Source organism: Anomalospiza imberbis, chromosome 19, assembly GCF_031753505.1.
Source record: "Anomalospiza imberbis isolate Cuckoo-Finch-1a 21T00152 chromosome 19, ASM3175350v1, whole genome shotgun sequence".
Classification (NCBI taxonomy): Eukaryota; Metazoa; Chordata; class Aves; order Passeriformes; family Viduidae; genus Anomalospiza; species Anomalospiza imberbis.
Genome location: NC_089699.1, coordinates 10,732,320 through 10,756,848, shown reverse-complemented (window position 1 = coordinate 10,756,848; position 24,529 = coordinate 10,732,320). Strand labels below are relative to the sequence as shown.

The 24,529-nt window shown below is 41.8% G+C and overlaps 1 protein-coding gene and 1 long non-coding RNA gene across 6 annotated transcripts in view; one reads left to right on the top strand and one right to left on the bottom strand.

The window, feature by feature from the left end:
• The first annotated feature begins 2,265 nt into the window (after window positions 1-2,265).
• LOC137485256 (uncharacterized) lies at window positions 2,266-11,420 on the top strand. The gene is made up of 2 exons (XR_011005243.1): window positions 2,266-2,455; window positions 5,270-11,420. It is a non-coding gene; the product is annotated as an uncharacterized lncRNA (long non-coding RNA).
• Window positions 6,365-24,529, bottom strand: part of ANKFN1 (ankyrin repeat and fibronectin type III domain containing 1) — a 132,077-nt gene continuing 113,912 nt past the window's right edge. For all 5 annotated transcript variants that reach the window (XM_068209676.1, XM_068209678.1, XM_068209677.1 and 2 more), the window contains 5 exons: window positions 23,828-23,978; window positions 21,865-22,033; window positions 18,287-18,453; window positions 14,823-15,042; window positions 6,365-12,661 (listed from right to left, as the gene is read on the bottom strand). In XM_068209676.1, coding sequence (XP_068065777.1) covers window positions 11,865-12,661; window positions 14,823-15,042; window positions 18,287-18,453; window positions 21,865-22,033; window positions 23,828-23,978 — 1,504 coding nt within the window. In that variant the 3' untranslated portion in view covers window positions 6,365-11,864. The remainder of the gene's footprint in view (window positions 12,662-14,822; window positions 15,043-18,286; window positions 18,454-21,864; window positions 22,034-23,827; window positions 23,979-24,529) is intronic.

Sequence of the window (24,529 nt, the reverse complement as noted above, 5' to 3'; positions counted from 1 at the left end):
CAGTACCCTGACACTGGGGTTCAGAAGGGAATTTCTTGTCTGTGTTAGGACACCTCTATGATCCAAACCCTCCTCATGAACTGCACAGGATGTGAACTAATAGCTCTTAGTCACCTTTTGTTTAAGTGAACTAGAAAGAGTTGCCTAAGTATCTTGCATTAAGGTATGGTTTCCAACCCCTGAATCTTTCTTATGAATCCTTACTGATCCTTCCGAACCTTTCTAAAGTCTCAACTTCCAGAACAGGATGAAATACTTTACTACTTGCATTAATATGCATTAATAGGGATCTGTATGTGGTAAATCTGCTCATTTGGCAAAGAATTAAAGTTAAAATAATTGGATAAATCACAAATGGAGGCGACATCTAGCAAGAAAAATGCCAGAAAAAGACATTAATTTCAAACTTCAAATGAGATTTTTAACATGAAAGCTGAAAACTATATTATTGCCTATTTGGACTGTAATCACGACAGCTGTACTCTCTCACTGACATGAATCTTCATTTCATTTTTAAAATTAATTGCCAAAACTAAAATATCTTTACCCAAACATTGATTGAAGTGATTTTTTTTCTGTAAATTGATTTAGCAAATAATGTAGAGCAGGTTGAAAGTGAAATTAAAAGCTGTCCCAGAATCAATGGCTCTCCCATCAGCTTGCACATCCCAACAGCACAGATCTTATTTACTCCATACTTGCTCCAAAGTAAAAGTTATCATCACATGCTAAAGGATATTCTCTCCATAAATGGTGACTATGGCACCTTAAATGTAATTTTACAAGATGTTTTTAACAATGCAATACTGGACATTGGATGAAATCTCTGCAGGATGTAGGACACCACAGCATGAGATTATTTCCTTTTGAGCTTCCCCTTTTTCTGAGGTCATGGGGAGTTGCAGATTTATTTTAAGGAAGAACATTACCATAAAAACCCCAGCTGAGGAAATGTGCTTTTAAAAGTTTGTTGCATTAAGCCTTTTATTTTACCAACGTTGTTACCCAAGTCCTACCTTGGCAGATGCAGATACAAGAACTGTGGTCTTTAGGTAGGTCCAGAACCGTATATATCAATGCCAATATAAATTTGAACAAGCAATACAGTTTCAGCAGCCTCATCCTTTGAAAATCTTGGGACCCAAAGCCAGCACAAAGCTCAATCAGAAATTGTTACCATCTGAGTTTACGCAGCTCCATCTCTTTTCAAGTACCATGGATTAATGCTGGGGGAAAGTCAATAGTGCTAAATTCACCCTGAATGTTAAACCCAGGGATTGCCATGGCATTAGGGGCCAGGGATGAGCTCGGCCTGCTGTGGCTATGGCCATCTAATTCAATTAACATTTACGTTCTAAAAAAAAAAAAACCCGCCCCATTTGCAAGTCCTAAGTAATATGGTAAATATGGAACAAATTATCAGCTACAGCAGGGGAGATTTAAAATATGCATCTTGAGTTTGAAGTCACTACGGAACCTGCGGTGATGCAATCACTCAAACAGAGCGATCTTTATGAGTTTAGCTTTGCCAAGAATCCCTGTGCTAACCATCTTCCCAAGCCCGGGTGACACACAGCTGCCAAAAACTCATCCACCAAGAACAACGCCTGCAAGTTTTCGCACATCAGTCGTTTCCCAGTGACTTAGAGTGGTGCTTCCTGACCGCTCTTTATCGGAAAACCTTTTTCAGCCCAGGGCAGCGCACAGAGTACAGCGAGTTGAAGGCTGCTGGCGATGGCTGCGAGTTCTGGGGGGTTCAGGCCTGTGTTTGGCGCTGTGTGTGGCGCCCAAGGCCGCCGTCCCATCCCACCGGGGCCGCGGCCACCGCTCAGCTCACAGAACCGAGCGCCAACACCTGCGGCGCCGGTGGCGACAGAGAGGCCGCGATCCACGCGTGACTGGGGCAGGGACCTGCCGGGTTCTCGGGCAGCGCTGCGGGAAGTACCGGCAGGGGTTTGGACTCCCCTCGCGTGTGGCGCTGCTGGGGGATCCCTCCTTCAGGCGCTCCCCTGAGCGCGGCACCTCTCCCGCGGGACCGCCACTGCCCGGCGCCGGCCAGGAGGGGGCGCCATGTTGGGCGGGCTGAGGGGAAAGCGGGGGCACGGGCCGGCGGCGGCGGGGACATTCGGGCAGCGATCCTCGAGCTGTCCCCACAGCGGCCACGGCACAGGCAGTGAGCCCCGGGCTGTCCCACGCCAGTCACAGAGCACACCCCGGGCTGGGGCACACCGGACATAGGCGGGACGTCGGGGCAGCGAAGGGCAGGCTCAGCCCGTGTCTGGTACCGAGCCCCAGCCGAGCCTTCTCAGGACAAAGCTGTGTCCCCCTGCCGCAGGTTCGGTCACCGCAGCGGCCTCAGAGGCTCCGGGCTGCCGAGGTGTAAATCTGGTGTAAAGCTGTGCACTGACCCGGCGGGCGTCACTTGAAGTTAATTAGGACACACTGACTTAGGCTGGTAAAAATATATTTATCTTTCAATGAAAAGTCGGTGTTGCAAGGGGTGTCACGTTGGCACAGAGGGTGATGTGGTGATTTATGATAAGCCAGGATGGACTGGTGTCCTGCACTCCGGGCAAACCAGGAGTAAGTTAGGTGGACAGTGCTGCTGTGCTTTGCTGCCCGTGTTGGAGGAGAGGTCTGCAGTGCTGAGCATCAAAAGTGGCCATCACCCTGCCAGGGTTTTTGTAAGATTCCCTTCTCTGGGTATCCAGGAGAGGGTAAGGCATGCTCAGCTTTGCAGTTGTGTATGGGTTTTGGCCCACGGTATCACTGCCTGTGGGGATTGCCTGTGGAGCCAGTATGACTCAGGACAGGACTGTGCATCTGAAGGCCAGCTGCAGAACCAGACTCAGGCTGGGACCACAAACACACGTGAAATGCTGGTTTGCATCCTTCCAAACTAAAGCTGAAAAAGCGTGTGGGGGATGCATCCAGCTCTCTAAGGCAGGACGAGCAGTCGGTGTCGCTCCGTGGCTGCTCTACAATGTACCTGAAACAGCGCTTGCAGCTGAGTCTGGATTTACGCTCAGTGCATCTTACATCTGGAGACAAGCAGCGTGCGGCTCGTGTGCTGGAGCCGCGCCAGGGTTAAGCCCCAGTAGTCGGAGCTGGATCCCTGGTAGCACTCGTGATGGGAGGTCAGGCGCAATGAAAGAGCCCTAGTAGTTTGAGAAGGAACACACTAGCACCTCTCCTGATGGGAGGTCAGGCACAGTGAGCAGGAGGGCCCCCCTCGTGCTGGCAGCTCCGTTCCAGTCTTTGGCTGGGCTCCAGAAGATTAAAATAGAGCCTTAGACTGTCCCCTCGGCAGCACTGCCAGCCAGAGCCCTGACAATCCTGGGGTTGTATTCAAACGTGAGTCCCTTGGGAGCGTGGGCTTTACCTTAACAGCTGAAGCACTGAGTAGGTCGGAGCAGGCAGAGTTGTTGCTCTTGTGACTCAGACTCGAGGAAGAGAGGGATCAGGATGGAGCCACGAGAGAGCAGGGGATCAGGACCAAAATTCAAGGCATAGAAGGGGGAAAGAAGCAAGTGTGCCCCAGAAAAAAGCCTGGAAAAAAAAAAAAAATCCTTGTTCTGCTGTGGCTGGGTTCAAAGCACGTGTAGCGATGCGAGTTGGGTGCTCCACTGTTCGATTTAGCTCCTTTCTGTGACCATTTCAGGAAAAGAGAAGATAAGTGAAAAAAACAGAACAATATTTTCCTTTCTCAAATATTTTAAAAAACAATATGGGAAAAGACAAAGGCCATGCAGGTTCTTCTTGTGAGAACCCCCATGTAGGTGGAAAAATCTTCTGTGGTCCAGAAATGATCACGGCTGTGGGGAACAGGAGCCACGTTTCTGTGATGAAGGGCTTCAACAAAATGCCCAGTTTTCAGAAGTGAGAGGCACTCCCAAGTACCACTAAAATCAGCAGAAGTGGCAGATGCTGGTAGAATTATTTATCACCATTTCAGGCATCCATACTTGAAATATTTTGTTTCAGGATTATAAGGAAGTGATAACAAAGAATGCCAGACAAAACATTTTGGCAATGCCTTTTTCTCCCCTGAGAAATAAAATCTGGTTGAAATTTTGAAAGAATCTATTTGAAAATATCACATAGATTCAGTAAAAATATGCTGATATTGCCAAATTCAGTGATTTTGATATTTCAAGAAGAAGCATGTATATTCACTGGTATTAAAGGCTGTTTGTCTTTAAATTTCTTTAATAATAGTTTATAAGGCTTAAAAGTTGCTGCTCCATTTATTATTCTTATTTCTGTAATTGTGTGTGTGTGTGAGCAGAGAGTGGATGATTCTACTTGGTTGTTTTTGGTATAATAAAGATGAACTGGACAGTCAGAATAAAAAGATGTTACTCTCACAGGCAAGAAAAAGAAGCCCTACTGATTAATTAGCACCAATTAATCAATATTTATTAGTTAAAACCTTTAAGAAAATAGAACCATTTTTAGAGCCTTTTGCTAAAAGATATATTTGTTTGAAGAGAGAGATTGAAAAAAGCAGTCTGGGGAGGAGAAGAGCAGCCTGGGGAAGAGAACAGTGAAGCTTACAAATGAAGATTTTTTTGTTGTGTTTTGAAAACAAACAAAAACCCCAAATAAAACCCAAAGCTTTTATTTAAAGACAGAATGAAAAAAATAAGTTAATAGTTTGCTCAGAGAGATGAGAGTTTATATAGGTCAATACACTGGAGTGGAACAGTGAAATGGGTATCTTTTGCTGTCAGAAGAGCGACTCAGAAACATGCCCAGCAAAGTTTGTAACTTCTTTCCAGTTGGTTTAAAAGCTTTTCAGTAAAACAGCAGAGGACACCGAGGCAGGTACAGAACAGCACTGTCCTTCATGGCAGACGTGTAGGAAATGTCTGGGGGAGCTGCACTGCTCACTCACTGATCTTCTGAGAGAAAGGAGAATCTCAGCTCAGGGCAAGCAAAACATACAAACAACCAGGCTCCAAAAATGCATGGTACATGCAAAATGCACCAGAGGAAATGAAGCACATGCGCACAGAAATCCTGCTTTGTCCTGCAGTGTTATCCCCAGTTAATGTCTTAGGTCACTGTACATGACTAATTACTTGTGTTTGGGTTTTTTTTTTTTTCCTTTTACTAACTTAGTAAAGGTAGTATTAATCTTAATGTTTTGGAATTAAAAATCAAGGTAGTGGAAATGACAGACATGTTTTATCTTACATTTTGAGAATTATTTTGCTCTGCCACTTAACTCCACTTCGGCTGTGTTTGGTTAAAATATTTTCCACAGGTGAAAATATCCAATATTATTCCAGTGGTATGCTGTTATTTTTGAAGCTTGAATTGGGGATGTCACAGCTGAAATACAGACCATGGTCACCGTGGACATTGCCACATGTACCTGTGCACAGGATGCTGATGTTGGGAGGATGCTAACCAGGAAATTGTGTCCCTGCTCTGCCACAAGCTGTCTGTGTGACCTTGGCCATGACACTTACTCCAGTTATGTCATCATCTGACTGTTAAAACACATTTAGCAGCCTGTCCATCAGTGAAAGCAGGTAAACTGTGACCCAGAGCAGAGCTCTTCCAGTTTGACTTCAGCATTCAAAACAGAGTTGTTTTTGTTTCCCTTACTTACATACAGTAACACAATTCCACACTGCATTAGAAGTGTCTTGCTTTGCTTTTTTTGTGTACAAGAATATGTGAAAAAATTTCAATTTCTGTTGTCTTTTGTGGGAGGGTATTTTCACCCACAAACCTGGAAGCCATGCCTATTTCATTCAGGTTTCTGAATTAAAATTAAAATAAAGATTTGGAGACCAGATTTGAAAGCTTGGCCTTAGAAAAAGTTACTTTCCAATAAAAATAAAAGAATTCAGGGAGAAACACAAACTACATTCAGATTTCCAGGGATTGTAAAGTTCACATATGGGGTACTTGATGATGGTCAAACAGAGTATTTTCCAAGAAATACTGTTTAAAGATTATGCACAAGTGCATGTGGTATTTAAGATCATGTGAGTGTACACACCAGCATTTCTTTGTTAATGAAGACTTGAAGTGCATAATTTTAGAAGATCACAGGAGTGGTAGGAATGCAAGAGTAATTCAAGTCTTCTAAATCTTGAAAGAGCTGAGTTTCTATGATATTAGATCAAACGAAAAAATCTATGTTAAGAACATTTTTATGACAATGATTCACTCAAATAAACGTAAGATTTCCTTTACCAACTGATCTTTTTTTTTTCTAAAATAGTATTTAATATCTGAAGTTATAAAAAATATTTGTAGTACTGAAAATTATTTTTATTGTCTATTTTATGTACTATTCATGCCTCTTTCAGGAATTATTAAAGAAGCATGAGTCATACGGCACTCATTTACTCTTGGCTCGTGGCCATCCTCAATATATATTTTGATTTTTTTCAAGCCATTCACAGGTACATATGCGTGAAAATATTGTGTCAAGTCCCAAGCACACAGTTAGCACAGCATACATTGTTCATCAAGATATTTACAAAGTTCTAGAGCACATAAAATTGTGCATTATTTTGTACCAAAATTTAAACGTTAACATACGCTTGGTTGCATATATAGAAACAAGTTACAATAAAAATCTCAACAAAGACAACCAATAAACAGCCAAATTGCTATGTACAAACAAGGCAGGAAGCAATTAAACACTGCCTCGCACATTTCACTTAAATGACTTTTTCTCGGAGGGGAAAAAACAAACACCCCCTCTTCCCCTCCCCCAAGTCCCCAGTAACCCTATTAAGTCTTTGTTTTTGTCAGCAAAATGACTGGAACTCCCATTGCATTCAGAAGGGGATTCATTTGTGTAACATGGGAGAGAAGTGTGGTCCCTGTTATAAGGAGCAATAGTGAATTATGCAGTGAGGGCTTCCTCCAGTACAACTGGTGTCACAGAGCATGGTGGGCTCACTCTCTGAGCCTGGCTCCAGCGATCCCTGTGACCTCCAGGGGAATATTCTGAGATCAAACACCTTTTGTCTTCCTTACACACATCATTTTTACACCAGCATAAATGTGCTGTTTTCATTGATGACTCCACTGGTCCAGGTCTCAGGTGACACAGAACTGTGTGTCAGGGTGTGCTGGTCTGTACATGGTCTGTACCTGACCCAGGTTCAGTGAAACTACCAGTTTACATTGGTGCAAAAGAACCTGCAGTGAGGCCCAAGGACAACAGGACTGTGCCCAAACAGAACTTTACATAAAGTAAACCACAAAAATCTGTGCATTCAGCTTCAAATCTGCTCAATAATTACTACAGTTCACAGTAATAAGGTAGATTAGTGCCACACCAGCTTCTCCAATGTCAGATCAGTTACACATTGCTTTCCCAAGAAAGAAAATTAAAATAAAAATAAACATAAAAAGTTTGTTCCTGTTTTTTTGAAAAGCTACATAGGTGGTTTTCTGTAGCCTAGTGACAGCCAAGCTTAGTAACACCTTCCCCTGTTATAGGCTGACTGGTGTAAAGGCTGAATCTTGCCCAGGATGCTGTGGTGTGAAAAGACTGAGGAAGGCATTCCAGCCTGGCTCTTATTCACTCCCAAACCCAGGCTGAGAACCAGCTACTGGGTCAGAGCTCACAGACACCAGCACTGAGGAGAGGTGACCTCTAAGCTGGTGGGATCTCTCCAGCATCCAGCAATGATGCACGGGCTGCTCCAGAGCCCGATCAGATCAAGACAATGCCTGCTGGCTTTGCAGAACTGTCTAAGCCAAAGGAGGGCTCTGGGGGCTGCTCCAGGGAGGATGGGTGCCCTGCTGGCCAGTCCCTGCTGCCAGCTCTACTGTGCCAGGGTCCACCTTGGGGAATGCTGCCCTGCCTTCCTGCAAACAGTATATGGGGCCAACAGCTCCCCTTATCACTTCTGGGCATGATTCAGCCTTATGAATTGCACTTCATGTGATCAAAAGATAAGTTATACTTACAAGTAAACCATTCTAGTTACTTTATGTTTTTCTGTAGTGGAAAAATCAGAGACCCAACCTGATGAAATCTCCATTGTCTGAAGATTCAGGGCCTGTTTACTGAAAACAGTTTTTGCTGATGGCAAAGTTCAACACCTTAGAGAAATTCAGAGTAAGTTCCCAAACTGTGTACCCTATTTTCAAATACACTATACCTTTGTTGTTTGTAAGGCTGTATTGAGATTTTACATAACAGTCACGAGCCATGCATTTAAACACCTTAAAAGAGTTGACCAGCAACTTAATGCATTTCTTCATACCGTGGAGAATTTAAAGATGCACCGTCTCTTTCCAAAGCACATGAATATTCAGGATAAAATATTCCATCTCCCCTCTCCCCCTTTAATGTCTATATTTAAGAGCATTATTTTATAGATTTCTTTGTCTTACTACGTAAAAAAAAAATCCAATTGTTAATTAGTCTCTAAAACAAAGTAAAAAATACAAGCATGGGAAATAAGTGTTTGAGTCACAGGTGTCTTGAGAAAAACTGTCCATTTGCAGACTGCCTTTCTGTGGATGTAAGGAATTTTGAGTATAAACCTTGCAGTTTACCTATATCTCACTTCCTACCAGCAGAAACAGGAAAGCTTGAGACCACTAAACAGGGAGATATTGTCTACATTTTTTTTCTTTCTGTGGAATCATAATATTAAAGCATTATATTCTTTTCTAGCCAGTCCAAGTCATGGCTAGAAATAGGAGGGACTGGGTTCAGACCAGGAGAAAATATACTCCCTGAAAAATGCAGGACAAAAGTTCTGGTACCAGATAGATGAGTCAGAGAGACCCAGAAGTTGCAAAGCCCAAGCACCCTTTAGAGAGGAGAGCTTCAACTGATGCAATGTAGGCACAGGCTCCTTTGAATGATCTGTCTGCTGCCCACTGGAACTGGTGTGGTGCAGGCTCTGAGCTGTGGCACGGCCCAGCTCTGTGCAAGAATTCTTGAAGGTACACTCGAACTCAGCCTGGAGAAAGGGTTCCCAGTAATTAAATGTCTGGATTCCTAATTTTAATTTGATTCTGGACTGTGAGCCTTTACTCAACTCTACTCAGAAGAGTCACTGGTGGAGTCACTCTATGGAGTGGGGCTAACAGTGCTGTGCCGTGCATTTTCCAGGATTCTTTTCAATTACTGAAGTTGCTTGTGAAATGTGTGTGTGATGTTCCTAAGAGAACTGCAGAACGATTGTGATTTGTATTATGGCAATACTTGGTGGCACTGCTTTCTACTATTTATTTGTCTCTGAGTGTACACTACTATTCTTTTGAGGAGACCCAAAATAGGTAGGGATAGCAATTTTGAACAAAGAAGATGTATTTTTACCTATAGGTAAGTCAGTGCTTTATAGCCAGAAGTATTTAAACCAGAACTATCAATCAGTACTTTGACTATTAAAGTTTGTGGAAGAACCTCTGTCTGGAGGCAGTGGATCAAGGAAGCACATCCCATCGGCCATCACCTAAACACTGCTTCCCTAGCAAGGTTAAAATTAGGACAGGATAGATTTTGGCTAGTATTTGCACCCCCAGAGTCAAATTTCATCTCAGCACAGAAGATTATGATGAAGTCAAGGCCTTCCTACAAGTAGAGAATTCAGTCCTTTATTAACTACATGACTGCTTCTGGAAAGGTCCAGCAGCAGGAGCAGACAAGAGATTTTTACATTCTTATCTCACCAGCAGTGTGTACCTCTCTGCTGGAGATTTTGCTACTTCTTGCCCTCATTGTTCCTGATGAGCCAAAGAAAAGTGAGGTGGATTTCATTTAGGAACATCTTGTCTTACCTCATCACTTCCTGCAAAACTATGTGGCCTCAGTGTATGGTTATTTTATTCTTTTATAGTTTTATGGCAGTTTTCTTTAGAGGTACAACAGATTGGGGGAGCCCGGGTGAGGTGCTGGACACTGGAAAACTGTGGTTTATTATTTTGGTTCTGCACAGGAGCATTACATTGTTTCTCCCTGGTGAAAAGCCTTCGGCTAATAAACAGAATCTAACCAGCTGTGAGTGCCCTCAGTGACAGTCAGACATCTCTGCTTGGCTCTGTGGTGAGTCAGGCATTCCCCATCCCCAGTTCCATACAATGTGTGCCCTTCTAGCTGCAAATGGGCACTGACACTGCTGCTCCCCCTGCATCTTCTCACCCACAGGAATTTTTGGTGTGCGTCTCATCCAAACTCTGTGGGAGTGAATGGAAGTCTTTCCATCCTCACTTTGGATCAGGTAATGAATGAGTACTTTTGGTGCAAAAAGTTAACTTCCTGCTCCCAAAAAGAGACATTACAAATGTAATTCCCTTATAGAAAATTTTTGCCCTTCCTATCACTGCAAAGACTCTTCTTGGCTTCTACATACTGAGCAAGCATAAAATAGTGAATAACATGTATTTTTGAATTTATGGATTGAGTTTGCAGGGACTTTAATAGCACTGGGGTTATGGAAGTGCTATTTTAATAAGGACCACAGATCATGGGCCCAAATCCTTACCTTTACCTCAAGGACTTGTAAACTCAACTATTTAACTCAAATCTCTTTATTGGGGGCCTTAGAATGTATCCACCTGGAGGCTGGAAAACTGAAAGGTAGAAGGCTACACAAACATGGAGTGAGGGAATTTAACCAGCAGGAATGTGGCCTATAAAATTAAACTTCAAGAACTGTTTAAGAAAATTAAAGCTTGTGCAACAGCTGGGGTTTCTCTACACATTTAGTAACTCCAGTGTTATGGTTCTTATTAATATAAATTTCATTTTTGAGATCATCTTCTGTAGTGCTTATTGTGGTTGCAAAGGACAAAATCCTGACACACTGTAATTTGCTTTTACACAATACAGTAAGATCCCAACCTCCTTATCACATTAGTATTTATTTGGGGCCCAAAGTAAAAAAATCTTACACTCAAACTGCACCCCAGACTTCCCTAATCTGAATTGCCAGAATATCTCAGCTTCAGACATAGTGATCAAATACCCCTGGAGTTTATGGTGAATATTCAGGAATAAAAATAGAAGGATGTGTGAAAAATGGATGTGTGACAGTGATGCCAACACAACAAAATGTGCTCTTGTTTGGTGGGGAGAAGAAAAGAAAAACTTTGCTTCAATCTCACATACACCCTGCATATTATTTGTCTAGAACCTGGCCTCATTCTGCCTTTTCTTGACCTCAAAGGTTCATCTCCTGAGCTTTTAAAATAACTTGCTACTTAAATAATTTGAAATCTAAGCTCCTGAAAAAACAATTGTGATAATTATGTCAGGCTCTGACAACATTCAGAGATGGTGTTGATTACATTTTCTAGATCTTGAAAGAATTTTGATTTCTTTAGGTGGCTAGAAACTCTGGGTTATCGTGTTACTAGACCAGTTAGTATTTCAGCTATATCCAACCTAAATTCATTCAAGAAAAGCTGAAAAGTAGAAGAAATTGCAGGAGGTGGTGGGAAACAGGTTAATAGACTTTTAGGACACAGTCCTATCATAAGGACACCAAGGATGTTACAACTTCTGATAACTTGCAGGCAGAACCACTCATGCTTAAAATTTTGCATGCTCAGAGAAACATGGACATGAAGAGACCTGCAAAACCTGATTACTCAATTGCACATTGTTATATGGTGACTGTTATGACTCTACCTGCAAAGCTGCAGATGCCAGTAATAATAATGCTCACTTCATGACAGATGATACCTCTGTGAGACCAGAAATCTGGTGATGAAGTCAAAAGATTAGGATTCTTTAGAGTGGCACAAGTTGCCATTTCAGGAGCTGGACTTTTACCAGTGGTTTTGAAAATATGGCCTTTATGATCACAATGCTCATATCTCCTATAGAGTGATGGGAAGCAGTGAAGCAGTGCAGGATTCTGGGGTTAAAGAGTGCTGCTGAAAACTTCTGGGACAGCAGAACCTGACTGCTCCTCTGGCCCTGTGATCTGTTGCATAGCACTGTGCACATCCGTGTGTTCTACAGACTCGGTGCTCATTGCCCAGGACTCACCCTCTTCATCCTGAAATGTTGTTTCATAAGGCTGCACATGTATCCTATGGACATCCTGCCTTGCTTCCTCATACTTGCCTTTCCCATCCTCTGGAAGGCTGGATGCATGAGGTATGAAAGTGCTCCGAGACCCATCGATGGCAATCGCCACCTGCTCGCTGGAGGTAGGTTCTTGAGACAAATCTGGAGATCTCATGAGATGCTGGGTGTAGACACCTTCTGACAGAGAGCCCGCCTGAGTCTCGCTGTGCACGCGCAGCCAGCGGTGCTGCCGGCTGAAGTAGTTGTAATGCTGGTGTTTCCCCAACTTTTTTTTCCCTAAAAAGCCCAATGGCTGCTTGGAGCCGGAGGGCTTGTCCGTGCTTTTCAGTGTGAGCCCTGACATTGTCAGACTGCTCATCTGCTCTGTGCAACATTCAGCACTGGTGTCCAAGGCACCACACTCTGTCGGGCCTTCCCTCAGTGCCAGGCAGGGCTTCATGTCGTGGGCTTGGAGCACGTTGGGTGCACTGCCACCCAGGCCACTGCCAGCCTGCTGGGAGATGTCCTGGGATGAGGAGTAAATCAGGTCTAATTCCCTTGGGCTCAAGGCATCACTGGAGTCATAGTCGCTGTCGGTTGGGAGGAACACCTCGGAGCAGCCTTCTTCATCTGAGCAGGGCTGGGAGTCTGCAAGGAGAACTCACAAGACAAGCTCAGTTAACACTCACAAGACAAGCTCAGCAGAGACATGGCTTAATTGTCATTTATGTGGTTTTTGTCCTAATTTTAAATCTCCAGGTCTGGAAATGTATGTGTATTTCCTCTGTGAAATTGCCACAGGCCGAGGTGACAGCAAAGGCAGTCAGGGAGGATTTGTCAGGGAGGAGCCACAGATATGTTAGACAGGTGGTGGCAGAATTAGGAAAACCAGAAAGAATTAATTTATTATGTTAAAGTCGGGAAAAAAATTGAATTTGAATTGGGATTAAGTTCTGAGAGGATCTGTTTTCTTTTATCTTGCTTTCACTAGATTTCATTGACATGGAGATTTGTGAGAGAGAAAATCTCTAATCCAGGGTCTGTTTTTATTAAAGTTGTCAGTTAAGTTACTCTAGATTTATATCTCTGCAACGGTGAGCAGTGTGCAACTGTAAGAGTGGTAAGAGGCTCAAAGCACAACATGGAGGTTGATGAATAAAAACTGCCATTTTTGCCATCAGGTGTGTTGGGTGTTCAAATCCAAAACACACACACAGAATTCAAATGCGAATTTGTGGACCAAATGTCACACTGGCACTGAAATTGCTGCTGTCTTTTGGCTTCAGAAGGATCAATAAGATGATGAATAGTGGCATGTGTGATAGAATAGATTGATGCTCCATTGCCCTGAATAGTTTATCTTAAATTCCAGGAATAAAACATGGATTTTATACAGTGCTGACTGTTCACTTGGAGCTCGTGTAAATTGCCATAGAGCCCAGTACTAATGAATCCAGGGTGTGCAGGACAAGATAAAACTGCAGTTTGCACGGTACCAGAGCCAAGGATTATTTGGTATTCATGGTCTGTAATACAGGGGAAAACAGCTCAGGGAGGGGTGCTGAGGAGGAACACCACTGTATAATGGAGTGAAGCAGAGCACCAGCCTCTTCAGGTTTCTTTTCTTTTAACCTCATGAAATCTAACCAGAAGACATTTATTAATTTTCCTTAACTGTGTAAAACTGCCAATTTGAAAAACCCCCAAATTATTATTACTGTAATGGTCATGGCAGTTGTTTAATGCAGCGTCTGTTGCTTTTGTTTCTACTGTTTCATTTACTTGTTGCTTAAAGACAGCACAGCAGAATGATGTTTTTTTTTTCCTCCAAAGTCCTTATTCCGTTAGCAAAATGAGTGTTGCCGTTTCATTTGTTTCATCTTTATTTTCTGTGATCCATTTCTTTCATCAGTTTAATTTTCTGGCTATGCAGTGAAGTAATAATGGTCAGTGAGGTGGGCACTTATTTGTGTAATTTGTGTAATTCAAAATGCTTGTCTAAAACACTGAAAACTCTGAGAGGTGTGTGAAAATAGCAGTTAAACTGGACTATTGGCAATAAAATTTGCTCTATCAAAACAAAGCAAGAGGGGCATGAGAAATAATTGCTGCAAAACAGAGGAACACTGAAAGCCTGGAAAGAAAATGACTGTAATACCTGACAAATAGAAGATGGCAAATGAAAAATGTGGAAAAATTTGAGGTAGATTCTGCCAAATTAATGAAAACTGTGGGGAAGAATAATAGATACATGAGTGATGAGAATGGGTCAGTAGCTTTTGCTAACAACATATGTCTCATCAGTCTAAGAAAACTCTGAATATGTGCACGGTTAATACACAGCCATCGTCAGAGCTCTGAAGAGCTTTTGATAATGTTCTTTACCATAGGCTCTGCAGCTGTAATTGGGACAAAGAGAAAGCTCCCTCCATATAAAAGAGCAGATTGTTGGTATAGGCAAAAAATGAAGCAGTCAGCTTCCATGGATGGATTTTACTGGAAATCTGAACATCATGGAGAAGCCAGTGATAGTACTTGTCCCTTCCAACCTGTTCATTAAATGATCTGGAACAGTGAGGTGACAAAGTTGGCTGATGATGAGCAGTTATTCTGAGTAGCTGAAAGTAAAAAATGATTGTAAAGATAATAGAAGGATCTCAGTATACTGAGTGGTGATGGTAAAATGATTGTTAAAATACCTTGACAGGTACGGGAAAAATTTACTCCTTTTATGAAAAGACATACAAGAACTGTTATAATTAAAAAGGAGTTCAAAGAGTGCTTGGTAAACAAAGAAAAGTTCTCTTACCACTCACAGCTTTTCTCCTCTGGATTCTAGGCTCAGGAGAAGGGGGAGGTGAAGGAAGACAATCTAGATGTGAAGAGGTGGAGCTCATTTTCTTCTGAGAGTGTTCTGCTGAAAGATCCACAAGCTTCCTTATGGGCAGGCCTGCTGCTGGCTGCTTGTATCTTGCATACTGCAGTGCTTCTGTGATCCATCTCATGTCCCTCCAGATCTCATCAATTTGCTGTGAAGAAAACAATAATGACAAAATACAGTTAAGTATGAGTATTAATTCTGCTTAAGTGTGTACTTTTCAAGTGCCCAAGTAAGTCTGAGTCACTGCCAGGAGAGAGCAGCAAGATCCCCCAAAAGAACATTCAGATTGAGGAGGTCTGAAATGATTTTGGTTAAGAGGTACCTCAATTAAGAATGTGCATTTTTAGGAGGGGTGAATCCAGACCTAAAGTTTGACATGGAAAGAAAATGAAAATTGTATTTTGATGGTGTAAAAAATTGATCAGTTTGTAGCACACCTGGAAGCTGGTTTGATTCTGTACTGGAATAAAAGTGAGACTTCTGGAGCATCTTTGCAAATCCAGCCCAAGGCAATTGCTCAGGCCAGACCTAGTTTTTAACAAAGAACATACTCATGTGCAGATACATAAATGGAGGGCAGAAGCACAACTATGAGCCAAACTGCAGTTTCTCCCTTACCATTTTAGTCTGCATACATTTTAAAAGTATAAATCTACACAAAAGCAGTTCTAAGAGATGCCTTTTGATGGCAATAAGAGACAAGTGCCTAAATCAATAGCAGGATGTAGATTTAAGTATCTCTGCAGAGAGGAAAGATGCTGTTTAATGTGGCTCTGAAGAGTGTTTTGATAATGGAACATCTTCAACATTTTTAACATCATCTTCAAGACATTCAAGATCTTTGATGGCTGAGCAAATGTTGCAACCATCAAATGACAGTAGCTGTGAGTAAACACCCTCCTGCTGCAGTGTCCTTTCCAGAATATCCCTTGCACTTTTCCTTCAGAAGGTTCTGTATTTCAAGTGAGCCTTCCTAATAATATTGCAGTGTTTGAGGGAAGCTGATTTGCAGTTACACAAGCTACATTCTGCAAGAATGCAGTGAGAGTTCTGGGTCAGTAATGGAGAGGCAAAAGTGAGGGGTACTCTGTGCAGTGACAGTTATCTGCTAGGGGAGTGCCAGAGGGATCAGGGTGTGCCAGAGGGGTCAGAGAGCCTGCAGACTGATATCTGAAGATGACTTCTCTTAGCTGGAGATACTTCACAAAATGCATATTCAAAGTGTGATATTTACTCCCAAGGGATACTGTAGATGCCAGATTTGCTGGGGTAGTTCCTGATGAGCTGTGTTGGAGGCAGGATAGCTGGGCAGCTGGATCTTGGTTTTGACCTAGTATGGCCATTTTTATGTAAAGGTGAAATCCCGACTCCAATGATGTCAGTGCAAGTCTGGCCACTGAGTTAATTTGAGCTAAGAATATACATCAATAAGAATAGCAAATGGTTCAGAGATTAATTCATAATCCTGCATAATTTCAAGACTTCAGTGTAGCTCCATGAAGAGAATTCCAGTTAGCAAACATCTCACCTATTTGATTTTAGAGATTTTATACATCCTTTCTGTGATCCTCCCTCAACCCCAGACAAGAACCATCCTGCATGCAGTTTATTAAAATGCAAATCCTGTTGGTTTTCCCCCTGGTGCTGTTCTGCAGGATATTGTAATGAACGGTGGTTCTTTTACAATTTAGGAACATTTGAAGCATTGCATGATATAAATTACAGCTTAACTTAACTAAAACTAAAGTTTTAGTTTAAGTGTCTGAAGATTTCTTTCCTTTCTCTGTAGCATTCTGGTTGGGGTACTCCAAGTGCCTTACATTCTGGTTGGGGTTTTTTTCAATAATTTTTACTTTTCAGTTGCCCTCTGACTCCTTTTCAGAACTGCATTTATATAGACTCCCTTGCTCTTTACAATGTTTGGTTTGTGTAGTGACTTCAACACTGTCTTAGATCTGGGATCACACAAATGCTCTTGCGGTTTCGTGGTCACCACTGAAGATTGTGGTATGTGGTAGGCAGAGATATTTTTGCCAATAGGTGGAATACAGCTGGTTTTCATTTGAGAGGAAACCTGACAAGCCTAATACACTGTCACAATAATTCAGCACAAAACACTGAGGTTTAAAATGTTCTCCCATATTCTCCCAGCACAGATATGTGACTCAAACACTTGGGAGAAGAGGAACACAGAACTGTCTATACAGTACCTGCATATTAATATGGAAATGCTTGGGTTTGATGTGAAGGATAAAAATTTTCCAAATTCTCCTACAGACTGCAAGATAGATTTTCTGAGTGTGAGAATGTGAGGTGACTGAGAGTGGAAGTGCAATGGCTCTTCCCTCTCTACCCTGCTTCAGGTTGCCAAAAGCTCCAAGTGGACAAGGCAAAGGGGGTCTGCATGCAGAACACAAAGAAATAGAAAGGGGGTCTGCATGCAGAACACAAAGAAATAGAAATATTATCCCTTTGTTGATAACTGTGAAGGGCCAAACATCTTGTCAATGGGATAAATGGTGTCTTGGCCCTTATTCCAACAGAAGACAGCTTGAATATTAAGAATATAGAGCTGTAAAGTTATTTGCATCTCTCTTGTAGAAAGACAGGTCAACCATGCCCGTAGATATACTCGGCAAAAGTAATGAGCTTTTTCTATAAATAACCCAATGTCAAAATAATTTGCAAAAGGACAGGGTTTGCTGTGCTGCACAATGGAGTTGCTGATCAAAGAGCCCTGAGTTGAGTAGGTAAAGTCTTGATTTGGGAGCAGTAGAGGAAAATCAGGATGAAAGACAGAGAATAAGCAAATTGGACAAGTATGGTAACACTGGTGATCCTCCTTCACTGGAGGACTGAAGCAGTGCCACTGCATGGTCCTGGCCAGGCTCACAGCTGCTTTTGGGGTCAGCTTGACATCTGAAATGCAGAGCTGTGTTCCTGAGTGTGATATTGTTGGTGGAGATTGTCTCCACAACCTAGTCTGAATTTTCATTTAAATTTTTTAATTGCCACATTATTGTGGTGAAAAATGTCCCCAGTTCATACAGACAAAGAAAAACTCTTACACAAACGAATGCCCAGACATGGTGCTAGCTTACCTCACATTAGATGGGAGGGAGTTTTACAAGCAGACTGACACATTTCTTTATAACAGTCTAGTATAACTGTCATTTGATTTTACCCATAAAAATCCTTCTATAAAAGCAACAACTAAGGAAAGCATGTTCTGGGTTTGAATTTCATAAAAACAGAATTGCACTTTTGATACAACTGCTCTTTTTATGATGTCTGTGAATAATTCTCCATTTAGATTTCAAATTACAGCCCCATGCAATTTTTAAGAAAGCCACCTTAAATTCTCCTTGGAATAGTCAGAAACAGACTATTACCTGTATGTAGTCTATAACTTGCTGGTGTCTTTGTTTGGCTGCAGCGACTTCACTGTCTGAAATTGCTTCCCTCAGGGACTGCTGGGTTTTCAGAGAATCCAGCTCTATGACAGCAGAAAGGCGGCAATACAGGCTTATAAATTTTTCCTTGTAACAGCAAAAATGAGCTGTGAAAAGACCAAGTGCAAAGGAAAATTGTTACATTCTGGTTATGAAATATGAAATCCTTAGCTTTCAGAACACAGATTTTATTAAATATAGTAACTAACTCTGGACGGGTTTCTTTAAGCTAGAAATGAATAATACAGACTTCAGTTCTCCTCTCATTTACACTGGATTTACTCTGTATCTTCAGTGATTTCAAAAGAGTCATTTCTAATTACATCTAAGCGAAGGGATAATCAGGTCCTTAGTATGCAGCTAAAGAGGCTATCTTGCCCTTGATAGCTTTAATCAGAAAGGCTATTTCTGAGGCTTTTATAGCTCATCATTTCTTTTATCAAGAAAATAGTGACATGGATGGAAACTGAAACTCATATTTAATTTTTTTAAATTAAGTATTTCAGAATGAAACAATTAAAAAAAATAATTTTGAAGGCTGGTAACTTTCTCTTGGGCTATGCTGGCTTAAATCAGGAACTTCAATGTAAATGACTCAGCAGGAAAAGTATAGCACTGATATCACAGTTTGGGGGAAATAATTAAAACTCTTTTAGGTGTTACCACACATCATCCTCTGAACTCTCCTGCAGAAGGGTAACACAGAAAGTTCACACATGACCTCTTGCTTTGTGTAATTTGACTTTGGAGCAGCACAGAGCTATCCTCTTTACCAGAGGTAACAGAAACAGAATAGCTACAGTGCCATGGAGCTTTGCAAATGTTAATTTAGCTGGTGTGTTAAAGCTACATTATTCCAGAACCTGCCACTGTTCAGGCAAAACTGAGCAGGTACCTCTTCAAATGGCAGTGCAGACGTACTGAAACTTGCTGAGGGAGAGCAAGTTTTCAGAAATACTTCCCCATTCATTGGTGCTGCAGTAAATGCAAACACACAGCATGATCTTGTTAGAGCAGCGAGTGCCAGTCGGATTTACTGCTGCTGCTCTCCTGGACTGGGCATTTTTCAGGGTGTTCCAGGTGTAAAATGCATATTTTCTTCTCATCAAAATTATTTAAAAAAAAATTAAAACAGTGTCCCATGTCTACTTATCCCTTACAAACAACATTATTAGAATAATTGAGAAGAATTTGTTCAACTGAGATCCAATCACAGAAACATTTTTATCATTAACAATAAAGGCCTAATATGAACACAGAAATCTCCCCAAAAAAAGTGAAAGAATCAATTCTACCTTCTGGTTTCAGCAATGCCTAGATATTGCAGGGATCCAGTGTGAATAGTGTGTGGTCTTCCAGTACATATGCCATATGTGGTGGACTCTTGAGTGAATTACAGCTGCGGTTTCGGCTCCAGTGCTGAAGTTTTGAGCCTTTGTGGTTTTAAGTCAGACCCTTTAATGTTACTTTAACAAATGTTACTTCAACGTAGTCTTTTGTGGTTATGCAATTATATAGTTGGTAGCCACCAGCTAATGGGGAATGGAAGCTTCTAATATTTGAGATGTGAATCACAGTCACTTTATAGAACATCAGGGATACATATATAATCAGTCGTATTGAAATGTCATCTGCCTTTGGCCAGAGGATTGCTTACTTTATAAAATACTCAAAAGTAAAATTCAGCTTTCCATACTGTTTTCTCCACCAAGAACTGCTTTCCCACTGCAGCAACATTGCAGAACAGAGAGGGTTGCACCAGGAATGCCTTTTGGGAGATAGCTCTGTTGCACGTTTGCTGGTACCACAGCATCCCATGCAGGCTTTATTTATTTGTCAGACCCATGCAGGCTGTGTCCCTGAAATGAGAGGCACTCCTGCCCCTGGCCTGTGTTCCACCTAATGAGAATCAAATAGTCTGCTCAACCTCTAGTGAGGAGATTAATTGCATCAGAGATCAAACTGCTCTGTGCATTAACTTGCATAGCAAGGCAGCAGGCCCCTCTCACCAGGAGAAATGATGTGCTCCATACTCAGAGGCCAACAGGCTTCAGGGTGGCACATCAGAAGATAAAAGTCTGGCTTTAGGGCACTGCAGCCATGGCCATGTGACCCAAAGCACTGAGCTAACTCTTACATTAGCTTTCCTTTGAAGGGGTAACTTTTCCTTGGCAGACTACACCATGTATTGTGTGGCTGTTCCACTCATAATTGTATGGCAGCTCAGCTGGCATCTGTCCTCCCACAGGCAGCAGAAACCCCCAGAGCTGTCACAGCACCACAGTGTGCTGTGGCTGATGTGGCATAAATCCAGTGCTGTATTCCTGCCTGATCCAAATGAAATTTGTGTTGCTGGGTGATGGTAGGTCATGGATGAGTTGTGACTGCAGAAACGCAGGCAAGGCAAGACACACAATTAATATCTAAACTCCTACATAAATGATTTGAGCAGCACTTGGCACAGGAGATAGGGAGGTAATGGTGTCACAAACATCTGAGAGGGACATCACTAGGGACACAGTTGGCACTAAGACCTTTCCTGCAGTGGCTCCTGGTGCACTGACTCGATCAGTTTTGGCTCATATCTTTCTCTCTTCTCGAAGGCAGAGGAAAGAAAGATCCCCAGTTTTACAGGCCAGAAGGAAACCGAGCAGACTGATGCATAAGGCTCAGCAGCCCCAACATTTTAATATTCTTTCTAAAAAGAACTATTAAGTCTTTATGAGTTGCTTTTATGTGGAACCTTTTCTTTTCTCTGTGGACCAAAGAAGAAGAAATGAGAAATAGAGGACCTTGAAGCTAAAGCATCTTATGCCTTCTGTGAAACAGCTGGAAAACTCTGTTTTGGGGAATTCTTGCCCAGTCAGCAGTGCAGTGGAAGAAGAGAGCTGAATCTGCTACAGCACAAGATGTGCTCTCCAAAGAAAGAGATTCAAGTCCAGTGCTTTGGCATTTTTCACAACAGGCTTTTGCTGCACCACAGCAATAGGACAGTCTCCTGCATTTTTCCCGGTATCAAAGGGAAAAAGATGCCCCTCACATGGGAAAATCTATTCAGACCTTTCACAGAGCTGTGAAGGAGTCAGACCTTGAGTAGGACCATCTGTAATCAGGATCTGCATAATTCCCCATTACAGAACCAGCAATTATCCTTGTGAGAACTTAGAGAGATGTTTTTTTTTTCATCTCCTGTCACACTCCAGCCTTGCTGTGTCATGTGTAATTTCTCTTGGTTCTGTGTTTTAAAGAACATCATCTTGCAAAGAAGCTTATAGACACATAGTGGATAACTGTGGGCCTTGCTCTCTGCTTTGCATTTCAATAACGATGGCTACAGTGCATGCTTTAACTGCCCTGCTCCCTCTGTAACTTGTACACCGTTATAGGGAGTGTTGTTGCCAAAGCCATCATGTGATTTATTGATTCTCCACTGGGACAAGGGGGAAAACAGATACAACTTTGTGATTTTATTATAAGGAGACTGGGTTAATATTTCTAGGTGAAGCAAGCTACTATACCAAGTTCAAACATCTGAAGAGGGAGGTTAAGAAATCCTGAGTGTGGGGTGTAAGGATTATTCTGTCCTGGGGCAGTGCAGACGTCGTCTGAGGCGGGGAGCAGGAGAAGAAAGGAGACATTGTGACCCAGTTCCAACACCTCCTGTGTGTACAGACGGAAGTGCTTAGCCTGTACAGGGACACGCGCGGGGGAAGGAATAGGAGAGAATTACAACATGGCACTTATATAAACAACACCCCAAATGATATAAAACATTAAAGAAAATTTGCACAACATCAAACTTGGAATTTTTATAAAACGTAAATATTTGGGGCGGGGGGGGGCGGTGGTGGCTAAATGTGGGTTCATGTCACTACATAAAATAAAGATTTAAAGCTGCAATGTTCCACATTAAAACAACACACAGAGGCACAACCCCCCTGAAAACAACATTTATGTTTCTTATTAGGCAGAAAATGATCACATGCCATGTGCTTTTCAAGATTATGATTGCATAATTATGTGAAAACATGAAAATGGATTCAATTAAAAACCTTTAAGATTCAATTTAAGGTTGGTTAAAAGAAATATGCAGCTCTCCCTCAACACAGCACTGAAAAGGTTTAACAAGTGCTGCAGCAAGAGAAAATGGCCCAGGCAGAAGTGGCCTGAGGCTGCTCAGAGCTGCTCTGTGCAGCACTGCCTTCTGCCCTGGCTGTGCCCCAGTGCCACTGTCCCTGCTCCTGGTTACGACAAAAATAATAAAAATACATAAATAAATCCATGGAATTAAAAATGCAATTCATTAACATAAAAGTTTGGTGCTGAGCCATGAGACCATTTGTGTCTGTGTTTAACTGCAAGGTCATGTTGATGTCTATCTCTCAGGCACAAAGGATGAGCTCAGATGTTTGCCTGAGCTGCAGCCTCAGGAACATATTGCACAGTGATTTCAATATTTTAGTCCCTAAGTCTATAAGAAAAAAAAAAAAAGTTGCACAAAAGGTATAACCTCCAAGCAAATGCAGTAACATGGAGACCTGTACAGAGCCCTATTGAATTAGAGTGACTGACCACAAGGCAGCACACCATCTGTCTTAATTTTGGATTTACTTGAGTCTTACTTGGCTCTTCCCTGGCTAGAAGGTGAAGCACTGATGGATTCCTTTTTAAAAGCAAAGCGTAAACCTTTCAAAATCAAGAAATGTAGAACAAGATTAATTCATTTTAAGACCACATCTTTCTAGCTGGACAAACATATTTGAAGTGAATATAAAGGTGATTTACTTCTACTTTAAGGCCTCTTTACCTTTGCAAACCAAAATAAAATGGAATTAATGTAAACAAGAAACAAACTTCTTAGCTTATTTTTTGATGGATCTTTCACATCATAGATTATTCTCCCTGACTTTATTTATTCATTCACATATGCATTTCTTGTACCTAAATGTAAAGCCAGAAGCCAGACACCTCTCCTCACCCACAGAAATCTGGAGGTCTGGGACTTTGTGTTTTAGAAGGGGTACATTCATCTGTGTGCAAAAGAAAAGCAAAATGCTGCGTCTTTAGTGGGCCTTTCCTACAGCCTCACTCAAAGCCTCCCACAAAACAGTCACTTGCTGTGCTTGCCTGCAAAAGTGCCTCTTTCTTTGTCAGACTCGTAAAGCTGCTCAAAACTACTATTTTCATGCAAAAGTGCTTCTTTGGACCTGCCTGAAGTTGCACAAATAAGCTAAAAGATGAAAAAAATAACAGGCAGTTGAAATTTGCCTCTTAATCCTTGAATGTTCACATGTCCAGGAACAGAACTGTTTTACTGAAGATGTTCCCCCTTAGAATAATGGAATACAAAACTTCTCTGCTTTGCTTTTCTTGCAACCCTGACATTGAATCCCTACTTTTCAGTGACACAGTTTGTAGCTTTTTGTTGCATTCTTAAGAATGGGGTTTTTAAAAGGTGATAAATCCCACAAAGGCAAATACCTGATGCAGAGGTAGATTGATCTGTTTGAGGAGTGCTTTCACTGCTGTCTGGAGCTCATACAAGAACAATTGAGTAGGGCAGTCTGAAGTATGATCCATACTTTCCACGGATTCTGAGCCAGAAAGTGTTTGGATCCATTCCCACTCATCTCTGTATGTTGAGTCAAGTTAAAATTAGAAATATAACAACAGTTCAATGCACAAGCAGGAATTCAGTGCATGTGCATTTGGGATCTGTTGATAGTTTAATCCTCATATACCAAAACATTCTAAACTTGTGCAATCTTGATTGAGCTTTGAAAAGTTTTATTTTTCTAGCACATGTACATCAGGCTGAACATTCCTCTGGAAGTCCAACTGCCTTTGAAATATTTTAGTAAGGCTTCTCACTTCAGGTTTTCTCTTTCACATTCTTCATTCCCTATCTACCACAATATTTTACAAAACATGCATTTGAAATTGCTACAATTAGCAGGAAGTTTGATCTCTGTACAGGACTAGCTTCTACTGACTGCAGCCAAAGAACTTCCTGCTTTCCTCCATGTGTCTCTATTTGAGACCTGATAAACATGGGAGTGATAGTTCTGGATCCAATCCCTAATTCACCCTGCCCAGTATTCAGTCTTGAATAGCAGCCAGCATCAAACATTAAAAGAAAAATGTACAGGAAACCCCACTACAAGACAAGTAATAGTTGTGGTA